Source organism: Pantherophis guttatus, chromosome 8 (assembly GCF_059756535.1).
Source record: "Pantherophis guttatus breed Tessera chromosome 8, ASM5975653v1, whole genome shotgun sequence".
In the NCBI taxonomy this organism is placed as follows: Eukaryota; Metazoa; Chordata; class Lepidosauria; order Squamata; family Colubridae; genus Pantherophis; species Pantherophis guttatus.
The window spans coordinates 3501633-3527198 of NC_142070.1; the positions used below are offsets into that span (position 1 = coordinate 3501633).

The 25566-nt window shown below is 44.6% G+C and overlaps 1 protein-coding gene across 1 annotated transcript in view; it reads left to right on the forward strand.

The window, feature by feature from the left end:
- DNAAF9 (dynein axonemal assembly factor 9) overlaps positions 1-25566 on the forward strand; it is a 109717-nt gene that overhangs the window by 79065 nt on the left and 5086 nt on the right. Inside the window, exons 28-34 of the mRNA XM_087874808.1 lie at positions 6931-7056; positions 8199-8236; positions 9719-9854; positions 12526-12612; positions 15441-15547; positions 16754-16828; positions 18673-18881. Coding sequence (XP_087730934.1) covers positions 6931-7056; positions 8199-8236; positions 9719-9854; positions 12526-12612; positions 15441-15547; positions 16754-16828; positions 18673-18881 — 778 coding nt within the window. The remainder of the gene's footprint in view (positions 1-6930; positions 7057-8198; positions 8237-9718; positions 9855-12525; positions 12613-15440; positions 15548-16753; positions 16829-18672; positions 18882-25566) is intronic.

Sequence of the window (25566 nt, forward strand, 5' to 3'; positions counted from 1 at the left end):
TTGTGCGGTCACTAAGCAAATCCAGCTTCCCCTTTGATTTTTGGAATCCTTGGTGGCGCAGCAGACTAAAGCACTGTTAAGTAACACCAGCTGCCTGCAATTACTGCAAGTTCAAATTTCACCAGGCTCAAGGTTGACTCAGCCTTCCATCCTTTCGAGGTCGGTAAAATGAGGACCCGTTTTGTGGGGGCAATAAGCTGACTTTGTATAAAAAAGAACACCGTTTAGGGGGGGCCAAAAGCAGGTATATACAAAAGTATGAAGGCTATTGCTTAACGCATTGGAAGCCACCCTGAGTCTCCGGAGAAGGGCGGCATATAAATCGAACCAATAAATAAATAAATAAACAAACTGGGCTGGGAAAGTTGCCTGCCCCCCTCTCTCTCTCTCTCTGTGTGTGTGTGTGTGTCTGTCTGTCTGTCTGTCTGTCTATCTATCTATCTATCTATCTATCTATATCTACAGTATCATCTCTCTATTATATCTATCTATCTATCTCATCTATATCAGTGGTGGGTTTCAGAAATTTTTACTACTGGTTCTTTGGGTGTAGCTTGGTAGGCGTGGCAGGGGAAGGATATTGTAAAATCTCCATTCCCACCCCACTCCAGGGGAAGGTTACTGCAAAATCCCCATTTCCTCCCGATCAGATGGGACTTGAAGGACAGAGAATAGATGGGGGCGGGGCCAGTCAGAATTTTTACTACCGATTCTGTGGGTGTGGCTTGGTGGGCGTGGCATGGCATGGCTTGGTGGGCGTGGCTTGATGGGCATGTCAGGGGAAGGATACTGTAAAATCTCCATTCCCACCCAACTCCAGGGGAAGGATACTGCAAAATCCCCATTTCCTCCCGATCAGCTGGGACTCGGGAGACAGAGAATAGATGGGGGCGGGGCCAGTCAGAATTTTTACTACCGGTTCTCCGAACTACTCAAAAGTTCCGCTACCGGTTCTCCAGAACTGGTCAGCACCTGCTGAAACCCACCTCTGATCTATATCATCTCTCAATCATGTAGCATCTCTCTATTATCTCTCTCTCTCTCTTACATCTATCTATCTCTCTATCTCTCTATCTATATCTATCATCTCTCTATTATATCTATCATCTATATCATTTCTATTATATCTATCTGTCTGTCTGTCTGTCTATATATCATCTCTCAATCATGTAATCTATCTATTATCTCTCTCTCTCTTACATCTCTCTATATCTCTATCATCTCTTTATTATATCTATCTATCTATCATCTATACTGTATCTATCATTTCTCTCTACTATATCTATCTATATATTATTTCTCAATCATGTATCATCTATCTATTATCTCTCTCTCTCTTACATCTATCTATATCTCTATCTCTCTATCTATATCATCTCTCTATTATATCTATCTATCTATCATCTATATCTATCATTTCTCTCTATTATATCTATCTATCTATCTATCTATCATCTCTCAATCATGTATCATCTATCTATTCTCTCTCTCTCTCTCACACACACATCTCTCTATCTCTCTATCTATCATCTCTCTATTATATCTATCTATCATCTATATCATTTCTATTATATCTATCTGTCTGTCTATATATCATCTCTCAATCATGTAATCTATCTATTATCTCTCTTTTACATCTCTCTATCTCTATCATCTCTCTATTATATCTATCTATCATCTATACTGTATCTATAATTTCTCTCTATTATATCTATATATTATTTCTCAATCATGTATCATCTATCTATTATCTCTCTCTCTCTTACATCTCTCTCTATATCTCTCTATCTCTCTATATCTATCATCTCTCTATTATATCTATCTATCTATCTATCTATCTATCATCTCTCAATCATGTATCATCTATCTATTCTCTCTCTCTCTCTCTCACACACATCTATCCAGCTATCTAGCTATCAAATTTATTTGCCACCATCTCATTTCGAAAGTGACTCTGGGCGGTCTTACAGCAAATGTGCGATCACCCCATGACCCCAGACGTTGCAACCATTGTAAATACATGCCAGTTTCCAAGCCCCCAAATTCTGGTCATGTTAACGGTGAAGATGCTGTGACAGTTGTAAATGTGAGAGCCAGTTGTAACTTCAAACAGTCGCTAAAGAAACAGTCTTCAGGCGAGAACTGCCTGCAGAAGTTAATTAAAGTGGAGGAAAAAATCAAATCTGTTAAGAGAAATGAAGACCAAGCCCCTTGGAGTGCTTAAAAATTTCTTTTATCTTACGAGATACTTTATTGTTGCTTTAACCTACTTGGGCTCAGTACATACTGTATAGTCCTCGGCTTACAACAGTTCTTTTAGTGTCCATTTGAAGTTACAACGGCACTGGAAAAAGTGACTTACGACCATTTTTCACACTTACGACCGTTGCAGCGTCCCCGTGGTCACTTGATCAAAATTCAGCCGCTTGGCAGCTGTCTCATATTTATGACGGTCGCAGTGTCCCAGGGTCACGTGATCCCCTTTCACGACCTTCTGACGAGCAAAGCCCACGGGGGGAAGCCAGATTCGCTTAACAACCGTGTGACTAACTTAACAACTGCAGCGGTTCACTTAACAACTTTGGCAAGGAAGGTCGTAAAATGGGGCAAAACCCACTGAACAAATGTCTCGCTTTAGCCGCAGAAATGTTGGGCGCATCTGTGATTGTATACTTTTTGCCACACATATATCCATTCGAAAAAAAACACAGCCTCTATTTCAAGTCAGGGCCGTGGTGGCTCGGTGGCGAAGACGCTGAGCTTGTCGATCGAAAGGTCGGCAGTTCAGCAGTTCGAGTCCCTAGTGCCGCGTAACGGGGTGAGCTCCCGTGACTTGTCCCAGCTTCTGCCAACCTAGCAGTTCGAAAGCACGTAAAAAAGAAAATGCAAGTAGAAAAATAGGGACCACCTTTGGTGGGAAGGGAACAGCGTTCCGTGCGCCTTTGGCATTGAGTCATGCCGGCCACATGACCACGGAGACATCTTCGGACAGCGCTGGCTCTTCGGCTTTGAAACGGAGATGAGCACCGCCCCCTAGAGTCAGGAACGACTAGCACATACATGCGAGAGGAACCTTTACCTTTTTCAAGTTAACCAAGCCAGTTTTGAAAAGGGAGGGAAAAAACGGATTTTACGAAACACAAGATGTTTAATAATAAGCCACTGGCTTTTAATATACATAACGAGTATATTGTGATTTTTTTAGTAAGCGATCAGGAGTTCCTCGGGGGAGGGGCAAGTGGCCTTATTCTTGATTAAAATCACATTCCCTAAATAAGTAGTAAAAAAGGATGTGGCCAGCATTGTATCTTGGGCGGAGTGCCTTAAATCTCTTTCCCCCAAAGGAAGTCCTGTTTAAGTCGAGGGAATTATGCATGAAGTGTGGAAATCTTCAGAGTATTGTGTAAATTCTATTTAAAATGTTGAGGTGAACTCCAGAGTATGCGTTTATTCTGTGTTTTGTTAAAACACGAAAGAGACCCTGGGAAGTCTTCAGAAAGGCTGTTTTTACCTCAGCTAAACGCCTTTCTAATTTTAGAACTTAACGGATCAGCACAACCATTAGCCTTTTCGGCGAAATTTAAAGTGTGAAATTAAGAATTAGACGGGGGCCTTCGACAGATGTGGCCAAACAACCACAGATAAATGCCTTCACGTGATCGACAAAGCTCGCAAAAAAGCCATGCGTGTGCGATCGGGACGATCCAAACAGACTTTTCGGGAGATCTTCCCAAAATCCAGCAGCTGTATCCCATCTGCGAAAAAGATGGATTTGATTAGGGAAACCAAGAAAAAGGGGCCACATCCTTCTCCTCTTGCTGGCCTAGGCCCGTTTTGGATTCACTGGGAAGAGTGTCTCAATAAATAAAGAAATAAAAATGGCAAGAGGCTGCCTATTGCGTTTGGAGGGGTCTCTGTGCCCATAATCCAGAATCTGAAGGCTGAGCCAACTTGCATTCCTCGCGGAAACTTGCAAACAGTCCCTCAACGCCGTTGTTTTCCCTGGGGGAGGCAGGGGGGGCATCTAGCATTTGAATGCGGATGGTCTCTGAGCATGGACCGTCCCAAATATGATGCCTTCCAGATGTGCCCACTCTTCTCCCCCCCTCCATCAGCATCTGAGTTGCAGCCGAGCACATCTGGAACAGATCACATCAAACGGAGCTGTCCAGCTGTAAGAAAGTAATAACAAGTCGTCCTGGATTTACAATCTCAGTTGAGCCCCCAAACGTCTGCAAGGAAACAACCAAGCTCAGAAAGAACCGAAAGATCCTACGGTCGTTGTCCCCCTCCTCCTCTTCCCTTCTACTCTGCAAACCCCCACTCCCTTCTAGCATTGATGATATTACCTAGTTGGGTCATGAGATGTCTGCAAGAAAACCACCAAGCTCAGGAGCACCAAGGGCCCTACAGTTCTCCTCCTCCTCCTCCTCCTCCTCCTCCTCCTCCTCCTCCTCCTCCTCCTCCTCCTCTTCTTCCTCCTCTCTGCAACCCCCTTCTAGCGTTGATGATATTACCTAGTTGGGTCATGAGATGTCTGCAAGAAAACCACCAAGTTCTGAGAGCACCAAGAGCCCCACAGTTGTCCTCCTCCTCCTCCCCGCTGAAAATCCCACTCCTTTCTAGCACTGATATTGTTATCTAGTTTGGTCATGAAACATCTACAAGCAAACCACCAAGTTCTAAAAGCACCAAGGACCCCTCAGTCCTCCTGCTCCTCCTCCTCTTTGCAACCCTCCCACCTGCCTTCTAACATCGATGAGGTTACGTAGTTGGGTCATAAAACGTCTGCCACTAAGCTCAGGGAGCGCTGAGGACCTCAACAGTTCAGCCCCGAGCCACCAGCATCCTTTCCTATCCGACGCAGAAATGAACTCCTACCTCAAAACAACCGAAGGAGAAGATGGCAAGATTTAGCCACGAGGGCCAAGAGAGCAGAGGATGGCATTTTCAAAGGGCGCCACGCAGGAGGAGGTTAGGACCTGCTTTCTGTTGTGTTACAAGCCATGATACAGAATCATTGGGTGGAGGTTAAGAGCAATGTGGGGCCCGGCCCGGCTGAGGATACATGTTTTAAAAATGCCTACAGTGACAACGATTTGACAGGGGGGCCCGTGACCCTGAGCGTGGTGGGCTAACCTTCCCTGCACAGGTTCACATGGAGGTTGGACGACCATCTGTCGGGGATGCTGAGATTTGGAGCCTTGCCCTGAGCAGAAGGTTGGGCTCAGAAGCTTCACAATCCCGACTCTGTGATCCAACGAAGAAGACGGAGACTTTTGCCCAGAAGTCGAATCACAGCTCGACGGCCATTTTCTAGATGCCCCCCCCCCCCAAGATGCATTTATTGAAGCAAATTCCCATCGCTACACCTGTGGGGCGGGGTTTTGTGTTCTTTCTTCTACAGACAGTCCTTGATTTACCACCACAACCGAGCCCAAAATTTATGTGGCTATATTTATGTTTTGCCCCATTTTACGACATTTCTTGCCTCGGTCGTTAAGCGAATCACTGTGTTCTGACCCAGCTCCCCAAATACGACCAACCCTTTGAAGTTAACACAATGATTCCTTTATTAGGAGCGCCTGCGGCCCCGGCAAAAACTTTCTCCCTCATCGCAGGCTAACAAGTCTGTCCGGCAGGGAGATGAATAGTTGTCTATTCATCTCTGCCCCTGTTGTGGCCCGCCAGTGGCCTGCACAGATCGTGGCTGATCCCGACGACGAGGAGGCTGGTGTGGTGTCGCGCCAGCAGCCTGCGCAGCCGGCGCTCGCGTCAGACAGCGAGGAGGCTGAAGAGGATGTGGTGGCAGAGGCAGAGACTCAGCCGGGGCCTTCAGAACCTCCAGAGGCTCCTTCAAGTGGAGAGAGCGAAGTGGAGGAGCCTCTCCTCAATGCTCGAGCACGCAGGGCTGCCAAAAGGCAGGAGTGGCTGCTCAGGAGGAGGAGGTCTCCTCGAGAGTAAGGCTTTAGGATAATTGGCCACTCCCTTAGCCTATTTAAGTCACACGCCGTTAGTAAGTTTCTTACTAGAAACAACTTGTAATTATCATCAGAGCATTTTTGGAAAAGTCTTATCGTATCTTGTTTTCTGGGCTGGTTGCCAACCTTTGCCGGACTTTGATTTATTCTTGCTACTTAATAAATTTGATAAGGACCATTGGTGTGTGTCTATATCCTCGGGAATCCAGAGCTGGGGCAGAAAAGCCCCCTGCCTTTTATCCCCAGAGCTAGGGTGGGGCTTCACTAGCAGCGGTGGCTCTTCCATCCCAAGGACCGGCCCATAGATTTCCACTGCTCTCCTCTCCTCTGTCTTCTGCGCATTCAGGCACTGGACCCAGCTGTTCCTCCTCTTCCTCATCAGCCACCTCCAGACCTGGGGGCTGTTAACTCTCCATCTGAGGGTTAACGGATGGTCCAGGCTCCTACTCTGTCTCTCTCTCTCTGCCAGCTCCATTCCCTCCTCCCCTCGGAGCTCTCAGGTTGCCTTGATGCTGACCCTGATTCCCCCTCCTCCTCCTCCTCCTCTGATTCGGCTGCTGGAGGGTCCAGTGGCCAACAGGCCACAACACACTGCAGCTGTTAGTAACACACATATTATATGAATCTGGCTTCCCCATTGACTTTGCTGGTCAGACGGTCGCAAACGGTGACTCTGCAACTGTCATAAATAGGAGTCACTTGCCAAGTTTCCAAATTTTGATCACGTGACCACAGGAATGCTGCAACAGTCGTAAGTGTGAATGACGGTCATAAGTCACTTTTTTCAGAGCCGTTTTAACCTTGGTCACTAAACGAATGGTTGTAACGTGAGGACTACAATGAGTCACGTCTGATTTTACAGCTTTTTTTCCCCCCATGGCTGTTAAGCGAATCAGCTGTTAAGCAAAAATCAGTCGTTAAGCAAAAATTTGCACGATTTCCTCCACAGATACACCGACGTGATTGACGTCGTCCAGGCCCTTCAGACTCACCCGGATGCAGACGTGAAGGCCTCCTTTGTGATCGGCGCAGTCACAACGTGTGTCGAGCCCCTCAGCTCTTACATGGAACACAGGTACACGCCCCATTTCCATGCCCAGGTACCTGTTCTAGCAGGTCAAGGTGTGGGCAATTAATTTTCCCCGCATAAAAAAAACTGAGACTGTTGTGGAAGGCGGCTCTTGATTCATTTAATTTATTTATTTGTATCCCGTCTTTTATTATTTTTTTACAAATAACTCCAGGCGGCAGACATATTCAACATACCTTCCTCTTCCTATTTTTTCCCACAACAACCCTACGAGGTGGCCCAAAAGTCACCCATTCATGGCTTAAGGTGGGGATTTGAACTCCTGTCTCCGGCTTCTAGCCTGAGGCCTTAAACCCAGAGGTCTCCAAAACTTGGCAACTTTTTAAGACCTGTGGACTTCAACTCCCAGAATTCCCCAGCCAGGCAAAGTTGCAGTCCACAAGTTTTAAAGATGCCAATTTGGAGACCTCAAATTAGGTCAAAATGGCTGAGATTACTCAAGAACGGATAAAATGATTGGATCTCAGATGGCTTCCGGGCCCTTGAAGAGCACAGCAAACTACCTGCAGGAGGAAAATGTTTAAAGCAATGTTCCTCAACCTTGGCCATTTGAAGATGTTTGGACTTCAAGTCCCAGAATTCCCCAGCCAGCCATGCATGCATGGCTGGCTGGGGAATTCTGGGACTTGAAGTCCACACATCTTCAAATGGCCAAGGTTGAGGAAGACAGACTTAAAAGCTTAAGTCTTATTCAGGAACTCTCGTGCCCCGTAAATTATATTCCCTGAGCTTTCGGTCGAGAAGTCTGTTCACTTAACAAAATGTCAAAATCTGCAGAATCGAATCTGAATCCCAAGAACCAGCTTGTCAAGGATTAATTTTCTCTAAAAGGGCCTGGTGGCTCAGCAGACTGATAGCATTGTGATTAACACCAGCTGTCTGCAATTACTGTAAGTTCGAATCTCACCAGGCTCAAGGTTGACTCAGCCTTCCATCCTTTCTAAGGTGGGTTAAATGAGGACCCAGTTTGTGGGGGCAATAAGCTGACTTTGTATAAATATACAAAAGTATGAAGGCTTTTGCTTAACGCATTGTAAGCCGCCCTGAGTCTCCGGAGAAGGGCGGCATATAAATCAAATTAAAAACAAAAAAAAGATTCCCACATCCACCCTTTGTCTTTTTTTCAGGTTTCTCTTCCCCAAGTTTCTGGACCAGTGTTCGCAAGGTCAGTATTTCTCCTAAATTGTCTTGCAGAAATGAACCTCTTCCCAAAGATCCTGCAGCGGGATGCCCATAATCCTCAGTTACCAAAAGCCACATGGTCTGGAGATCACAGCCGTTTCTTCTAGAAGGCCCGTCTGAAGGAGTTAGCCATCATGCCACAAACAGATAGAGCAAGGGTTTCCAAACTTGGCAACTTTAAGACTATGGGTCTGTGGAGATTCTCAGCCATTCAGGTCACAGTTGTCCCAAAATCACGGTTTTCCCCCTTTTTTTTCCCCAGAGGCAACCGGAATTTCTTGTTTTTTCCTTGAAGACGTTTCACTTCTCATCCAAGAAGCTTCTTCAGCTCTGACTGGATCTTTCCACTCCCCACCATCCCAGTCAGAGCTGAAGAAGCTTCTTGGATGAGAAGCGAAACGTCTTCAAAAGAAAAACAAGAAATTTCCGGTTGCCTCATAGAAAAAAAAGCACCTTTGAATTTTAAGACTTGTGGACTTCAACTCCCAGAATTCCTGAGCCAGCAAAGGGGGGGGCAACAGTGGCCCTTTTTATGACCTTTGGACTTCAACTCCCAGAATTCCTAAGCCAGCAAGGGAGGGGGCAACAGAGGCCCTTTTTATGAACTGTGGACTTCAACTCCCAGAATTCCTGAGCCAGCAAGTGGGGAGGGGGCAAGAGAGGCCCTTTTTATGACCTTTGGACTTCAACTCCCAGAATTCCTAAGCCAGCAAGAGAGAGGCAACAGTGGCCCTTTTTATGACCTTTGGACTTCAAGTCCCAGAATTCCTGAGCCAGCAAAAGGGGGGGGCAACAGTGGCTCTTTCTATGACCTTTGGACTTCAACTCCCAGAATTCCTAAGTCAGCAAGTGGAGGGGGCAACAGAGGCTCTTTTTATGAACTGTGGACTTCAACTCCCAGAATTCCTGAGCCTGCAAGTGGGAGGGGCAACAGTGGCCCTTTTTATGACCTTTGGACTTCAACTCCCAGAATTCCTAAGCCAGCAAGGGAGGGGGCAACAGAGGCCCTTTTTATGAACTGTGGACTTCAACTCCCAGAATTCCTAAGTCAGCAAGTGGGGGGGCAACAGAGGCCCTTTTTATGAACTGTGGACTTCAACTCCCAGAATTCCTGAGCCAGCAAGGGAGGGGGCAACAGAGGCCCTTTTTATGAACTGTGGACTTCAACTCCCAGAATTCCTGAGCCAGCAAGGGAGGGGGCAACAGAGGCCCTTTTTATGAACTGTGGACTTCAACTCCCAGAATTCCTGAGCCAACACGGGAATGATGGCCCTTTTATGACTTGTGGACTTCAACTCCCAGAATTCCCCACCCAGCATGGCTACCTGATGAATTCTGGGAGTTGAAGTCCCCTAGTCATAAAGGGGCCATCGTTCCCCACCTCTGTTTTACAAAATGGCATTCTGAAACTCCAAAGAACGGAGCATTCTTGTCCTTGCGTTGAGGGTCTTTTTTTCCTCGGCAGGTTTAGTGAGTAACGTGGTGTTCACAAGCCATACAACCGAGCAGAGAAGCCCACTCCTTGTCCAGCTGCAGAAACTCATCCGAGCTGCCAACTCTTCCGTTTCTTTTATCCTGGCAGAAAACGGCATCGTCACACGGTAATCCATAAGGCATTTTAAAAGTCCCCAAATGATAAAAGCTTGAGAAATAGCATGTGGCTTAGTCCTGGCTGCATTTTCCTTGGAAAAAGACCAGCCGTTAAAAATATACCTCTATATATTTTTATTTGTATCCCACCTTCGTTATTTTTATAAATAACTCAAGGTGGCAAACACAGCCAGCGGTTTCCTCATCCTACTTTTTCCCACAACAACAACTCTGTTAGATTGGTTGGGCTGAGAGGGAGGGACTGGGCCAAGATCAGCCAGCTGGCTTTCATGCCTAAGGCAGGGCTAGAACTCACCGTCTCCTGGTGATTGGCCCAAAGTCACCCAGCTGCCTTTCATGCCTAAGGCAGGGCTAGAACTCACCGTCTCCTGGTGATTGGCCCAAAGTCACTCAGCCGGCTTTCATGCCTAAGGCAGGACTAGAACTCACCGTCTCCTGGTGATTGGCCCAAAGTCACCCAGCCGGCTTTCATGCCTAAGGCAGGACTAGAACTCACCGTCTCCTGGTGATTGGCCCAAAGTCACCCAGCCGGCTTTCATGCCTAAGGCAGGACTAGAACTCACCGTCTCCTGGTGATTGGCCCAAAGTCACTCAGCCGGCTTTCATGCCTAAGGCAGGACTAGAACTCACCGTCTCCTGGTGATTGGCCCAAAGTCACCCAGCCGGCTTTCATGCCTAAGGCAGGACTAGAACTCACCGTCTCCTGGTGATTGGCCCAAAGTCACTCAGCCGGCTTTCATGCCTAAGGCAGGACTAGAACTCACCGTCTCCTGGTGATTGGCCCAAAGTCACCCAGCCGGCTTTCATGCCTAAGGCAGGACTAGAACTCACCGTCTCCTGGTGATTGGCCCAAAGTCACTCAGCCGGCTTTCATGCCTAAGGCAGGACTAGAACTCACCGTCTCCTGGTGATTGGCCCAAAGTCACTCAGCCGGCTTTCATGCCTAAGGCAGGACTAGAACTCACCCTCTCCTGGTGATTGGCCCAAAGTCACCCAGCCGGCTTTCATGCCTAAGGCAGTATTTGTCTCCTGCTTTCTAGCCTGATGCCGTAACCTGATCAATGGCTCTTTTTATCCTCAACGTCAAAAGTAGTTTACTTGTTACGATTGTTTTGAACATGCTGCCATATCTAATGACTTTCATAGTTATCTTTTTATTAATTGTGAAAGCCAGCCAGAACCACCTTATCAGTGAGGCAGGACGGCATATAAATGTCATAAATAGATAGATAGATAGATAGATAGATAGATAGATAGATAGATAGATAGATAGATAGATAGATAGATAGCATTGTAAGCCAGGACAAGATAAAACAGGTCTCGTAGCCTGGACTCAAAGAAAGAGAGAATGAACTTTTCCATGAAGCTTTAGAGTTTGGGATTGGTTTTTCTTTACCTGATGTCACTTCTGGGCAGAGGTGGACTGCTACCGGTTCAGGCCGGTTCGCCCAAATCGGTCGTTCCGACCACCAGCTGCCAACTCGCCTGGTGTTATCCCATCTTATATATATCGCTCTCGCTTGCCCCACCCACGTAGCCCAGCTGAGTTCCCACGCCTTGCCCGCTCTACTCACTGCGGCTGCTTGAGAAGATGTGCTGGAGGCCATATGCATGAAATTGGCGTGTGTTTGAAGCCGCACGCAAGTGTGAAAGGCGCACATGCGCACTCACATTTTCGGTTCTGCACTAGGCGAAGCAGTTGTTAAATTTGTCAGATTATTCATGAACTGGCAGAGACATGGTTACAAGGACAGCCAATGAATAGGCATAGCAACTAAGTCAGCCAATTGGGAGCTGAGGCAGACTGGAGCCAGGCCGTGTCTTAGTCTGCAGCTTCTGAGTCTGTGCAGAGAACTGAAACTGAAACCAGTGTTTGTGTGTGCGTGTGTGTGTGTATGGGAGTGAACGTGTCTACTGATCTGCTCTGCTGAAATGAAACTAACTGTCCCCTCCTGCCTTGTGTTCTGTCTGTAACTTTTACCATGTTGAAGAATCAACTATTGGTATTGTAAATACTTCATCTGTTATTATGTATATAAAGAAGTTAATGAATCCAGCTGAATCAGTCTGCCTGTGTGTGCTTTTCTGGATTTGATTTTTTGCAACAAACTCTGACAAATTATGTAAAGCCCACTTCTACTTCTGGGGTTTTGGCACATAACACAATACAGCCTTTGAAGCTGGGATGCCAATTGGACAATTAGAAACCTCAGCCCTGAACACATCTAGAGAGATCAAGTTTCAGAAAGGCCTCAGAATGGTATAATGAAACATGGAAATTTGCATTAAATGATAAATTGACTTGTGATATTAAAATTAGAAGTGGTATATATAAAGAGAATGTTTTTTGGAACACTTGGCAACCATTTGTGGATTTTGCACTTGGGAGATTGCATGAATCGGCGCCAGTACCTTATCAAAGAGATTTCTGGAAGAATTGAAGACTTTAATTTCCTAAAACTTCCTTTCCATCTGTATAGCATGTTGGGAAAAAAATTTTTTTTTCTTTATTATTGATTTTTGTATTGTTTTTTTTTTCTGTTATTCTTTAACAATAAAAATACAATAAAAAAAAAAAAGAAAGACCTCTTTAAGGCCCTGTGAAAACAACACCTCACTAAATATTAATAAGTCAATAACATTTTGATTCTCTCCCACTAGGAATGAGGACATCGAGCTAATTCTCTCAGAAAACAGCTTCTCTGGCCCTCAGATGCTGGCAACTCGTTATTTAATGTACCCCGGCTGGCAAGTATCTCCATTCGGCAAAACGTTTGAGACAGTGTCTTTTAATATGCATGTACAGGGAGTCCTTGACTAAAGAACAGTTCATTTAATCATCATCATCATCATTTAACGACCTTGTCGCCAATGCAGAGTTTTGTTCAGCAGATATATTCGTGCCCAGAGAGAGAAATATCTGCCTCTACCTAGGATCAAACTCACAGCCTCCTGATTGTGAGGCGAGAGCTCCACCTCTAGGCCACCGCACTACTTTTACGAACAGTTCATTTAATGACCGTTCAAAGTTACAACAGCACTGAAAAAAAGCGACTTACGACTGTTTCTCAGGGTTATGACCTTTGCAGCATCCTCATGATCACATGATCAAAATTCAGATGCTTGGCAATTGGTTCGTATTTATGACCGTTGCAGTGTCCCAGGGTCACGTGATCCCCTTTTGCGTCCATCTGACAAGCAAAGTCCATGGGGAAGCCAAATTCACTTAACAACTGGGTTAATAACTTAAACAATTGCAGTGATTCATTTAACAACTGTGGCAAGAAAGGGCGTAAAATGGGTGGGGCAAAACCCACCTAACAAATGTCTCATTTAACAACAGAAATTTTGGTCACATTTGTTAAGTGTCACTGCAGTCATTAAGCAAATGCCCCCGTCGTTAAGCAAACTGACGCTTTGCTTTGTCACGGTTTTTACAGCCATAAAATGTAGGTCATATGACTGTGGGACGCTGCACATCTCCGTAAATGCAATGTGGCTGCAAATTACCTGAAGTACAGTCATATACCATATTTTTCGGAGTATAAGACACACCTTAGTTTTTGGGGAGGAAAATAAGAAAAAAGCTGATTGGCAGGTGGATCGGCTTCCCGGAATACCCCCAATCAGCTGTTTTCAGAGGTGAATTTTAGCAACAGGTTCCTTGGTTGTAAGCTCTGTGCCTTGCTTTTTTTGGGGGGGCTTTTTTTTCTGCCTCTGAAACTTTTGAAACTGTTTCAGAAAAAAACTTTTTTTCCTGCCTCTGAAAGCCTCCAAAACAGAGCTTCAGAAAAAAAGCCTCTGAAGCTCTGTTTGGAGGCTTTTTTTTCTGAAGCTCTGTTTGGAGGCTTCTTTTCTGAAGCTCTGTTTGGAGGCTTTTTTCCTGAAGCTCTGTTTGGGGGCTTTTTTTCTGAAGCTCTGTTTGGGGGCTTCTTTTCTGAAGCTCTGTTTGGAGGCTTTTTTTTCTGAAGCTTCGTTTCTGATGCTTTTTTCAGTCTCTGAAACCTCTGTTTGAGAAGCTGGGTGGGGCTACATTCGGAGTAGACGCACCCAGATTTTCACCCTCTTTTGGGGGGGGTGGGGAAAGGTGCGTCTTATACTCTGAAAAATACGGTAATCACCAGAGGAGTGATGGTCGGAATTTTAAATCTGGGTCATAAATATCAACTTCCAACGTTTCATAAGTCAAGGACTACTTGTAAAGGAAGATACATGCTTAAGATTTGAGCTGGGAAAGATTTTTTTTTTTGGCAACTTTTAAGACTTGTGGACTTCAACTCCCAGAATTCTTCAGCCAGGAGGAATTCTGGGAGTTGAAGTCCACAAGTCTTAAAAGTAGCCCTGTTTGGCGGTCCCTGATTTATAAGAACCAAGGCAATTTAGGACAAGGTTTTCCAAACTTGGCAACTTTAAAACTTGTGAACTTCAACTCCCAGAATTCCTCCTGGCCGAAGAATTTTGGGAGTTGAAGTCCACAAGTCTTAAAAGTTGCCAACTTTGGAAAGCCCTGATTTAAGAGGATTCCTATCCCCTACTTAATTGCCATTAATTCTCCCCCCCCTTTAATTAGTGCTGATATCTTATTGTATGTCACTTCCCAGAATGCACTTTTATTAAGGTAAACGGAGCCTTATCCCTTTTGGATAAGAATTTTTAGGAAGGTTTCTTCTCCACTATTTCCAAAACTTAATCTCCCTCCCGCGGCCCAGCCCTTCCAGCTGCAGGCCAGCACATCTGGAACCTTTCTCACACTGTTTATATGATCGCATGAAGTTGCAATTTTTTGGACCTGTTCTGTTTTGAGGTGCACATATGTTTAACACGTTCCTTAACCATTTTTTATTTCAAGAAAAATAACAACTTGCTATGGCAGCCCAAATTAGGGGCTATTCTCAAGTTGTGACCAAACCAGACAGAAGTATAGGTAGTCTCGACTTAGAATTATTCATTTAGTGACCCATTCATAATTACAACAACACTGGAAATGTCCCTTCCTGTCGATCCTCACACTTACGGCCATCAGAGAATTCCCACGGTCACGTGATCGAAATTCAGGCACATGGCAACTGGCATGTACTTGTGACAGTTGCAATGTCCCGGGGTCATGTAATCACCTTCCCAGATTTGTAACCTTCCCAGAGTGTCAGTGTGGGGAGCCAGATTTGCTTAACGACCGCATGATTCACTTAACAACTTCAGCGGTTTGTTTAACAACCGTGGTTAGAAAGGTTGTAAAATGGGGCAAAGCTCACTTTGCTGTTTTGCTTAGCGATGGAAATTTTGGGCTCAGTTGTGGTCCTAAATCGAGGACTACTTGTATCATCACCTATTGTAGATTATTATTTAATGCTTTTTTTAACATACATGCCAAGTTCAAAGCAGACAGCTCCGGACAAAATATATTTTCTGCGACTACAGAGTCATTATCTCTTCTTCATCTGTGTCTCTCCTTGGGAAGCATGCTCAAAAATGTAAAATCATCCTTTAATTCAATTTGCCTGATTTTCAAAAAGCAATTCGTTATTAAGTGTGGATATTTTCCTTTTAAATAGTTCAATTTTATTCCCCCCTTTCAGGTTTGATGGGAAATTTAGAGCCGGTTCTGTCTTCCCGCCCATGGTCCAAATTTGCGTGTGGTTTAACCGCCCTTTGGAGAAAATGCGCTTTGCAGCCAAATGTAAAGGTAAATTATCTTCCCCCCCACCCCCCCAGCGACGTGGAGTCTTAACATGTGTGCATTTTGTTTTCCTCTGGAATGGCTAACAAGAATATATGGCTGAAACTCTTTTATCAGAAGAGGCAGCCTCGGTAAACTTCAGATGAAGTATATTTTACTGTAATTTTTCTGGTTTAAAAACCCCCAAGTAATGTCGTTGTTTTCACATTGGTGTATCCGATCCTAGAACGCTTCTTTTAAAAAAAACAGAAAATGGTTTTTCTTGAAGCAAATTTTTCCCTCGACAAATTTCCCTCGACAAATTTTTCCCTCAACATTATAAATCCTTATAATCCTTATATAATATACATAAGTCTTCATTAGGGTATAATTTTTTATCTTATGCAGAGGTACTTTTTTTTTTTTAATTTGATTTATATGCCGCCCTTCTCCGGAGACTCAGGGTGGCTTACAATGCGCTAAGCAATTGCCTTCATTCTTTTTGTATATTTATACGAACTCAGCTTATTGCCCCCACAATCCGGGTCCTCATTTTACCTACCTTAGAAAGGATGGAAGGCTGAGTCAACCTTGAGCCTGGCGAGATTCGATCTTACTTTAATTGCAGACAGCTGGTGTTAAATTACAGTGCTCTGTCTGTTGAGCTATCCAGGCTTACTTGGGGGTAAAATGTGCATATTCAGCTGTATTTCTCTTAATTCAGTGTTCCTCAACCTTGGTGAGTTTAAGAAGGGACTTCAACACCCTTCTTAAAGTCACCAAGGTTGAGAAACACTGAATTAGAGGGAGATCAAATTCTCCTTATAAGATCTTGCAAAAACCCAAAACGATGCTAAATGTTTCTTCAGCCACCCAGGCAGATCCAAAGGGGCAGCTCCTTGATCAAATCCTTGTAGACACCATCTTGATTTTTTTTTGCTCACAGGTGGACACTCTGCCTCACACCCTTCTTTGAGAGGGGAAAAAAATGGCAATCGCACCTTTCTTAAGATGCCATTAGAAGTTAAACTTCTAATTGTGATCCAGTTTGATAATTCAGCTCAGCTGGGTTTAAGCCGTAATTAGAAATACACGAAAATGGGTGGACTTCAGCTCCCAGCATCCCCCAGTCAACATGGCTGCCTGGGAATTCTGGGAGTTGAAGTCCACCCTTCTTAAAGTTGCCAAGGTTAAGAAACGCTGCTCTAACCACCATATTGTCTTTTCAAACAGCTTTGAAGTCATCTAACAAATCGAGCCCGTTCTCTGGAAACATATACCACATTTTTGGGAAAGTCAAGTTTTCAGGTAACTGTTTAGCCTCAACCTCAATGGGCAAGCATACAAGTTTGTTTGTTCGTTTGTTTGTTTTATTAGATTTATATACCGCCCTACTCCCAAAGGACTCAGAGCGGTGAACAGGCATAAAATAAAATACATAAATACAAAAGTTAAGAACATAATTAAAACCAGATTAAATAATTTAGCCTGAGACAATTAAATAATAATAATAATAATAATAATAATAATAATAATAATAATAATAATAATAATAATAATAATAATTTCATGAGAAACTCAAGATCTTGTGGGACTTTAGGATTCAGACTGACAGGCACTTGGTCCACAACACACCTGACATAACAATAGTTGAAAAGAAAAAAGTATGGTTCATTGACATTGCAATACCTGGTGATGCACGGATTGAAGATAAGCAGCAAGAAAAAATCACAAAGTACCGGGACATGCAAATTGAAGTCGAGCGACTGTGGAAAAAGAAATCGTGTGTTGTCCCGATTGTAACTGGAGCCCTTGGGGCAATACCCAAAGGGATACCCCGCTATTTAGAAATTCTAAATTTGCCGGACTTGAACATTTTGACTCTACAAAAAACCACCTTACTCGGAACAGCTTACATCCTCCGACGATACCTTAACAGTTCCTAGGTCCTTGGTTAGGACTCGAGCTGCTGAGCCATTAACCAGCCTCAAAGGCTGTGAATCTCACTAAAGATTAACCAATAAATAATAATAATAATAATAATAATAATAATAATAATAATAATAATAATAATAATAATAATAATAATAATAATAATAATAATAATTTTATTTCTATACCGCCCTTCTCCCGAAGGACTCAGGGTGGTGTACAGCCTATTAAAAACACAAAACAACATCAGTTAAAATAGTTTAAAATTATTAAATAAATTCGGCTAAATTTTAAAACCCCAGAAATTTAAAACCCAATTTAAAATTGTTATGTTGATAGCCCAGCCTGGCGGAACAACAGGGTCTTTAGTGCGCAACGAAATACCCAGAGGTCGGAGATCTTAAATCCCAATAATTTAAAACAGATTAAAATTTTGATGTAAAAGAATTTTAAAACGGGAGAAAATTAGGCCAGGCTGGCTTGCTGGAATAGGAGAGTCTTAAGAGCACGGCGGAAAGTGCGCAGATCCGGGATCCTCCGTATCTCTGGGGGGGGCTCGTTCCACATAGTGGGTGCCCCCACAGAGAAGGCCCTCCCCCTGGGGCCGCCAGTCGACATTGTTTAGCTAACGGCACCCGGAGGAGCCCCTCTCTGAGAGCGTACCGGCCGGTGGGAGGCTGCTTGTGGTAGTAGGCGGTCCCGTAAATAACCAGGTCCTAAGCCATGGAGCGCTCTAAAGGTGGTAACCAAAACCTTGAAGCGCACCCGGAAGACCACCGGGAGCCAGTGCCCTCATGTCACGTGCAAAGCTCCATTTGTTCGAGCGGAGGGCTCACTCTGCTCACACCAATGGAGCTGGGAGCATGCATGTAGGCCTGCCACACACAAGCCCCCCCCCCTCTCCGTACTGGGCCACCAAAATGGTAAGGTTGGGCACCGTTTCCATATACCATTTCAGAGAAATAGTTGTCCAGCCGTAATAATTGTTGGACACGGTTGGTATTTATTTTTCCTAGTATTAAGAAGAGATGGAAGCCCTACTCAACCTTGGCCGAAGGGACCTTTATGGCTACTGAGTCTGGGGTCTCTGGGGTCTGGGGTCTTTGGGGAGCAAAACCTGAGGTGCTCTCAGTCTTACACCTGAGAGCACCTCAGAGCCCACCCATCCCTCACTCCATTAATAACCCTCCCTCTCCTCTTTTGCCGTTTCTTTGACATAGATTCTGACCGGATGGTTGAAGTATGTCACCACGCATCTTCCAACACCTTAAACCTGGTACCTGTCCAGGAGGGACCCCTCCCCTCCCCTCCTGATTCCAGAACCGAGAACCGGGACTACCCTGGATCTCAGGAATGCTTCCTGGTGTTTGTGGGATGCTCCCTCAAAGAAGACGACATCAAAGACTGGCTGAGGCAAACGGCCAAACAGGTGAGCCTCTCTGCCGGATTCCTTGTGGGGAGGGAAGGGAAACTACAGGTAGTCCTCAACTTACGACCACAATTGAGCCCAAAATTTCTGTTTGCTAAGTGAGAAATTTGTTTAAGTGAGTTTTGCCCCATTTTACGACTTTTCTTGCCACGTTTGTGAAGTGAATCATCCGAAGTTGTTAAACGGGTAACCCGGTTGTTAAGGGAATCCGGTTTCCCCCTTTGAATTTGCTTGTCAGAAGGTCGCGAAAGGGGATCAATATGGTCATTTTTTTCAGTGGTGTAACTTTGGTCCCTAAGTGAACTGTTGTAAGTCGAGGACTCACTGTACATGTAGTCCTCATCTCAAAACCACAATTGACATGTGATGAACCACATTGCAAAAAAAATGCATTGTTATGAATTTCAAAGGGACGTGGTGGCTCAGTGGCTAAGACGCTGAGTTTGTCGATCGAAAGGTCGGCAGTTCAGCGGTTCGAATCCCTAGTGCTGCATAACGGGGTGAGCTCCCGTGTCTTGTCCCAGCTTCTGCCAACCTAGCAGTTCGAAAGCAGATAAAAAATGCAAGTAGAGAAATAGGGACCACCTTTGGTGGGAAGGGAACAGCGTCCCGTGCGCCTTTGGCGTTGAGTCATGCTGGCCACATGACCACGGAGACGTCTTCGGACAGTCTCTTCGGCTTTGAAACAGAGATGAGCACCGCCCCCTAGAGTCAGGAACGACTAGCACATAAGTGCGAGGGGAACCTTTACCTTTACCTTTATTCCAAGTACGGCCTTACTAAGGCTTTATAAAGTTATCTATGAACATGACGTATGTATGAACTGTGTATAAACATAAAGTATGTATGAACTTTATTCATGCATGTACGTATGAACGTATGTATGGAACATAAAGAACATAAATTCTGTATGAACTACGCAACGATGAACATGCCAACTCAGTGCTCTTGCTAGATATTTGCCATCAGCTGAAGTTTCCAAGCTCTCTTCCAAAGGCAGATTCACGTCTATCTCTTGAAGGGCATCTAAGTGAGGTGTTTTGGCTCTGAAAGCTGGAGAACCTGCCACCTGTGATGCCCACATTGCGAAGAAATACATTAGGCCTGTGATGGCGAACCTATGGCACGGGTGCCACAGGTGGCACGTGTAGCCATATCAGTGGGCATGTGAGCTCAGCTCTGGCGCGCACATGCCTGCTGGCCAGCTGATTTTTGGGCCTACTGGGCCCACCAGAAGTAAAGAAACAGGCTGTTTCCTGTCTCCGGAGGACCTTGGGGGGGGGAAGACCCAGTTTTTTCTCTCCCCAGCCTCCAGAGCCTTTCTAGGAGTCTGGGGAGGATGAAAATGGTCTCCCCCCACCCCAGGCCCTCCGGAGGCCAGAAACAGCCCGTTTGCCAACTTCCAGTGGGACCGGAAGTTGGCAAATGGGCTGTTTTTGGCCTCCGGGGGGCGGGGGGAAAGCCGTTTTCACCCTCCCCAGACTCCTAGAAAGGCTCTGGAGAGCAAAAACGGGCCTTCTGGTCCCACCGGAAGTTGGCAAACGGGCTGTTTCCGGCCTCTGGAGGGCCTCCAGAGGGTGGGGAAGGCCGTTTTCGCCCTCCCCAGACTCCTAGAAAGGCTCTGGAGAGCAAAAAACGGGCCTTTTGGTCCCACCGGAAGTTGGCAAACGGGCTGTTTCCGGCCTCCGGAGGGCCTCCAGAGGGTGGGGAAGGCCGTTTTTGCCCTCCCCAGACTCCTAGAAAGGCTCTGGAGAGCAAAAAACAGGCCTTCTGGTCCCACCGGAAGTTGGCAAATGGGCTGTTTCCGGCCTCCGGAGGGCCTCCAGAGGGTGGGGAAGGCCGTTTTCGCCCTCCCCAGACTCCTAGAAAGGCTCTGGAGGCAGGGGAGAGCAAAAAATGGGCCTACCATGCCATCGCATGCGGGGAGAGGGAGGGGGGTGGCACGCACGTGCGCGGGGACAGGTCACATAGAATTATGGGTGTGAGCACGCACGCGCGCGAACCCCCCCACCCCGCTCCTGGCACACGATGGCAAAAAGGGTTAGCCATCCCTGCATTAGGTTATGAAATTTCAGCGCAGACTGATTTTCACCGTCGGAGCTCCTGACTGGAACATCTGCTTTGATACCCCTGCTGTCATTGCAAACCGACTTTGAGAAGCGATCTTACCCGGATTAAGGATTCTTGAATTTTATTTGCAAATGTGGCACAAGAGAAATCTGTTACATAAAGATAATTTGCATGCGCTCCTCGTCTCGAGAACAGCAACAACAGAGCCACGGCGGCTTCAACTTTTCCCGCTGTCACCAAACCCTGGCGCCCTTCTGCTTTTCTCGTGGGCTTCGAGACATCTGTCGGGGTGAGCTAATCTCGGTTCTCCCGACGACCGGGTGCCCGGTGGCAGGCGAAAGTCACGGAGAGTTAAGTTCTCACCAACTCACAAAACCACCAACTAGACAGCAGATCCGACCTTTGCAGAGATAAGGGACAGATGGCAAGAGAGGCTTTCCGCAGAAAGGAGGGCCGGGCAACCAGTTCCGTAGGGTGGACCAGAGGAGGGGAAAAAAAGGGGGGCAGAAAAAGGTCTGAAGACAAAATTCAATAAATAGGGCTTGCTTTTTTTTTTTTTTTTTAATTTGATTTATATGCCGCCCTTCTCCGGAGACTCAGGGTGGCTTACAATGAGTTAAGCAATAGCCTTCATCCTTTTGTATATTTATACAAAGTCATCTTATTGCCCCCACAAACTGGGTCCTCAATTTACCTACCTTAGAAAGGATGGAAGGCTGAGTCAACCTTGAGCCTTGGCGAGATTCGAACCTGCAGTAATTGCAGGCAGCTGCTCTTAGTAACCAGCTTAATAACAGGGTGCCTTAGACCATTGTACTACCAAGGCTCTTTTCAAACACAGCAGTAGCTGGAATTCTTTCACTGTGACCTTCCGACTTTTCTTTTATATATATATATATATAAAACCAAGTAGAAGTGCTTGGATAATTACTAGTTAGTGAGATTGGTTCTGGGCAGGGGTGAAATGCTCCCGGTTCGGACCGGATCATCCAATGCAGTAGCTATGGCGGCGGGTGGTTCAGAGAACCAGTAGCAAAAATCCCTGCCCCTCCCCATGCACAGCTGAGCCTTGCAATCATCAGAGGCTTTTTAAAAAAATTTTTAAAAGCATTTTTTCTACAACCTCTTCGGCCGAAAAAATGCTTTTAAAAGTTAAAAAAAAAAGCCTCTGATGATCGTGCGGCTCAGCTGGGATCGTCAGAGGCTTTTAAAAGCATTTTTTTTACAACCGAAGAGGTAGTAAAAAAAATGGTTTTAAAAGTAAAAAAAAAAAAAAAAGTTGGCCACGCCCACTCAGTCATATTACCACCACTACCCCACTAAGCCCTCATAAGTGTGAAAAATTGTCATAAGTTCCTTTTTTTCAGTACCATTGTAACTCTGAACGGTCACTAAACAAGCTGTTGTAAGTCAAGGACTGCCTGTATGTGTATTTGTATCTCTGTGTGTATACGTATAGACATAAACATACACAGACATGTATGTGCATGTGTCTGAAGCACATACCATGTGCTTCTTAACTCTTAGTGTTAATAGAATAACAGAATTGGAAGGGACCTCGGAGGTCTTCTAGTCCAACCCGCATGCTCGGGCAGGAGACTCTCTACCATTCTGTATTAATGGCTGTCCAGCCTCTTCTTAAAAACTTCCAGGGATGAAGCACCCACAACTTCTGGAGGCAAGCAGTTCCACAGGTTAATTGTTCTAACTTTCAGGAAATTTCTCCTTAATTCCAGGTTGCTTCTCTCCTTGATTAGTTTCCATCCGTTGCTTCTTCTCCTGCCCTCTGTTGCTTTGGAGAGTAGACGTTGAAGTGCAGAAATATTTCATATATTAGATTGTATTAAGGATTGAAAACGGGCATAGTTCTTATAAGCAAAGGAGCAAAGCAGAAAGTTCATTATCTGCAATTTCTGTGCGTGCATACACACACATATCTTAAAATTCAAACCCACACAGTCTAGCTATGTTTCGCACATTAAAGAGATTTTTCGGAAGCCTGACATTTAAAAAGCATCTTAAAATTCATAAACCGCCTCACAATCCGCATCCGTGATTCACCTAATTAATGCGTATCGGTTCTGAACATCGCATGGAAATCGATCTCCGGGACATTTCATCAGATGTAACGCTTGATTTCTGGCTCTTTGATATATGTGCCAAATCGTTTAAAAATGTATCAGACTGTCAAATGTAAAGCCTCAGCCTCTCGGTTGTCATTTATAAAACATTTTCCTTCCTCTTCTCACAATATGAATTCTTCAACGGAGGAAAAAAAACGTTAGTTGGTTTAAGCCAACCACAATCCTGGATGAGACGCCGTTGGCAATGAAACCCCTATAACAAAATACAGCGCTAATGCATAAAAACCTAACAAAAAACAAGCATATGAAATGTGTATCATTGGAATAAAATAGAACAGAACAGAACAACAAATTGGAAGGGACCTTGGAGGTCTTCTAGTCCAACCCCCTGCTCAGGCAGGAAACCCTACACCATTTCAGACAAATGGTTGTCCAATTTCTTCTTAAAAACTTCCAGTGTTGGAGCATTCATAACTTCTGGAGGCAAGTTGTTCCGCTGGTTAATTGTTCTGATCGTCAGGAAATTTCTCCTTTGTTCTAAGTTGCTTCTCCCCTTGATTAGTTTCCACCCATTGCACACCAGAGCATATGAAAGGTGTATCAATAGAATAGAATAGAATAGAATAGAATAGAATAGAATAGAATAGAATAGAATAGAATAGAATAGAATAGAATAGAATAGAATAGAATAGAATAGAAAATATGGAATGGAATGGAATGGAATGGAATAGAATAGAATAGAATAGAATAGAATAGAATAGAATAGAATAGAATAGAATAGAATAGAATAGAATAGAATAGAATAGAATAGAATAGAATAGAATAGAATAGAAAATATGGAATGGAATAGAATAGAATAGAATAGAATAGAATAGAATAGAATAGAACAGAACAGAACAGAACAGAACAGAACAGAACAGAACAGAACAAGAGAGGTGGAAGTTGCTTCTCTCCTTGATGAGTTTCCACCCATTGCACACCAGAGCATATGAAAAGGTGTATCGAAATATAAAAACTTACACACACACAAAAAAACAGCATAAAACACGGCGAACAGCAGTAAGAACCATTTTTAAAAAAACCAGCCCTCGCGAGGCATAAAAATTGTGAATAAAATTAAATCGTATACGAGCAGTTACTAGAGTGGCTAAGCCTCTGGCCGGATATCTAGATCTGTTTAACCATTAGGTAGCACTGTCCTCGAGATGCTGAATTTCAGGCAGGGATCCAGAGAACATTTTTGAGAGTGTGGTGGGGGGGTGGCATTCCGTCGCAATACGATGTCAGGTTTGCAAGACGTTACAGTTAGGAGGATCCACCGGCCCCCATTTATATTTCCAGTATTGGCACCTGCCGTGATTGGGTCAAATCCAGTTGAGCGGCCTCCAGATTTAAGAGATCAAAGCCGAAAGCCTTGTGCTAGGTCAGATATTAAATTAAACATATCTGGATTAGGAGCGGCCCACCACTCCTGGCGCCAAGGCTATCCCAGTCTCACAGTCTTCTCTGAGATAATTGCCGTCCAAGTTTCCACGGCGGCTTTCGAGATTTGAGTCTGAATATTTGGTGGTCACAGTCCTCGTGTTACGTCCCCCCCCAGTAAAATAGTGGTAGGAATGTTGTCGACCTTGAATATCAGGGTCACATCCGGTGGGCTGCCAACACGCCAGGTGACTTCAAGCTGCAAAGCTACTTTAGCTAGCATACAACGCTGAAAAGTTCTCGACTTTTAACAACCACAAAGGTGCCCAAAATTTATGTCGCTAAGTGAGGCATTGGTTGAGTTTTGCCCCCATTTTACAACTTTTCTTGTCGCAGTTGAGTTTGGTTGAGTTTTATTTTATTGATTAGCCCTTGGACCATGTCAAAGTGCAGAGTTCCAGACACAAATGATTACTAAAATCTGAGAAAATACAATTTAAAATGGAACTGGAATAAAATACGATTTAAAATGAAATTGGAATAAAATACGATTTAAAATGAAATTGGAATAAAATACGATTTAAAATGGAATTGGAATAAAATACATTTTAAAGTGTACTTATTAAATGAATCACTGCAGTTGTTAAGTCACTAACCTGGTTGTTAAGTGAATCTGGCTTCCCCAATGACTTTGCTTGTCAGAATGTCGTAAAAGGGGATCACATGACCCCCCCCCCCCAACAAGGACATTGCGACCATCATAAATACGAGTCCGTTGCCAAGCGTCCAAATTTTGATCACGTGACCATGGAAATGGTTCCAACGATCGTCAGAGTGAAAAACGTTCATAAGTCACTTTTTTCCAGTGCCGTTGTAACTTCAAACGGTCACTAAATGAGCTGCCGTAAGTCGAGGACTATCTGTAATTGTTCTCACAGTCAAGAAATTTCTCCTTAGTTCTAGGTTGGTTTCCATCTGTTGCTTCTTGTCCCGCCTTTCAATGCCATTGTAACTTGAAACGATCACTAAATGAACGGTTATAACTTGAGGACTACCTATGTCCTTGTTGAATTTCATGTTTGTGCCTTGTAAGCATTCTAAATTTTTCT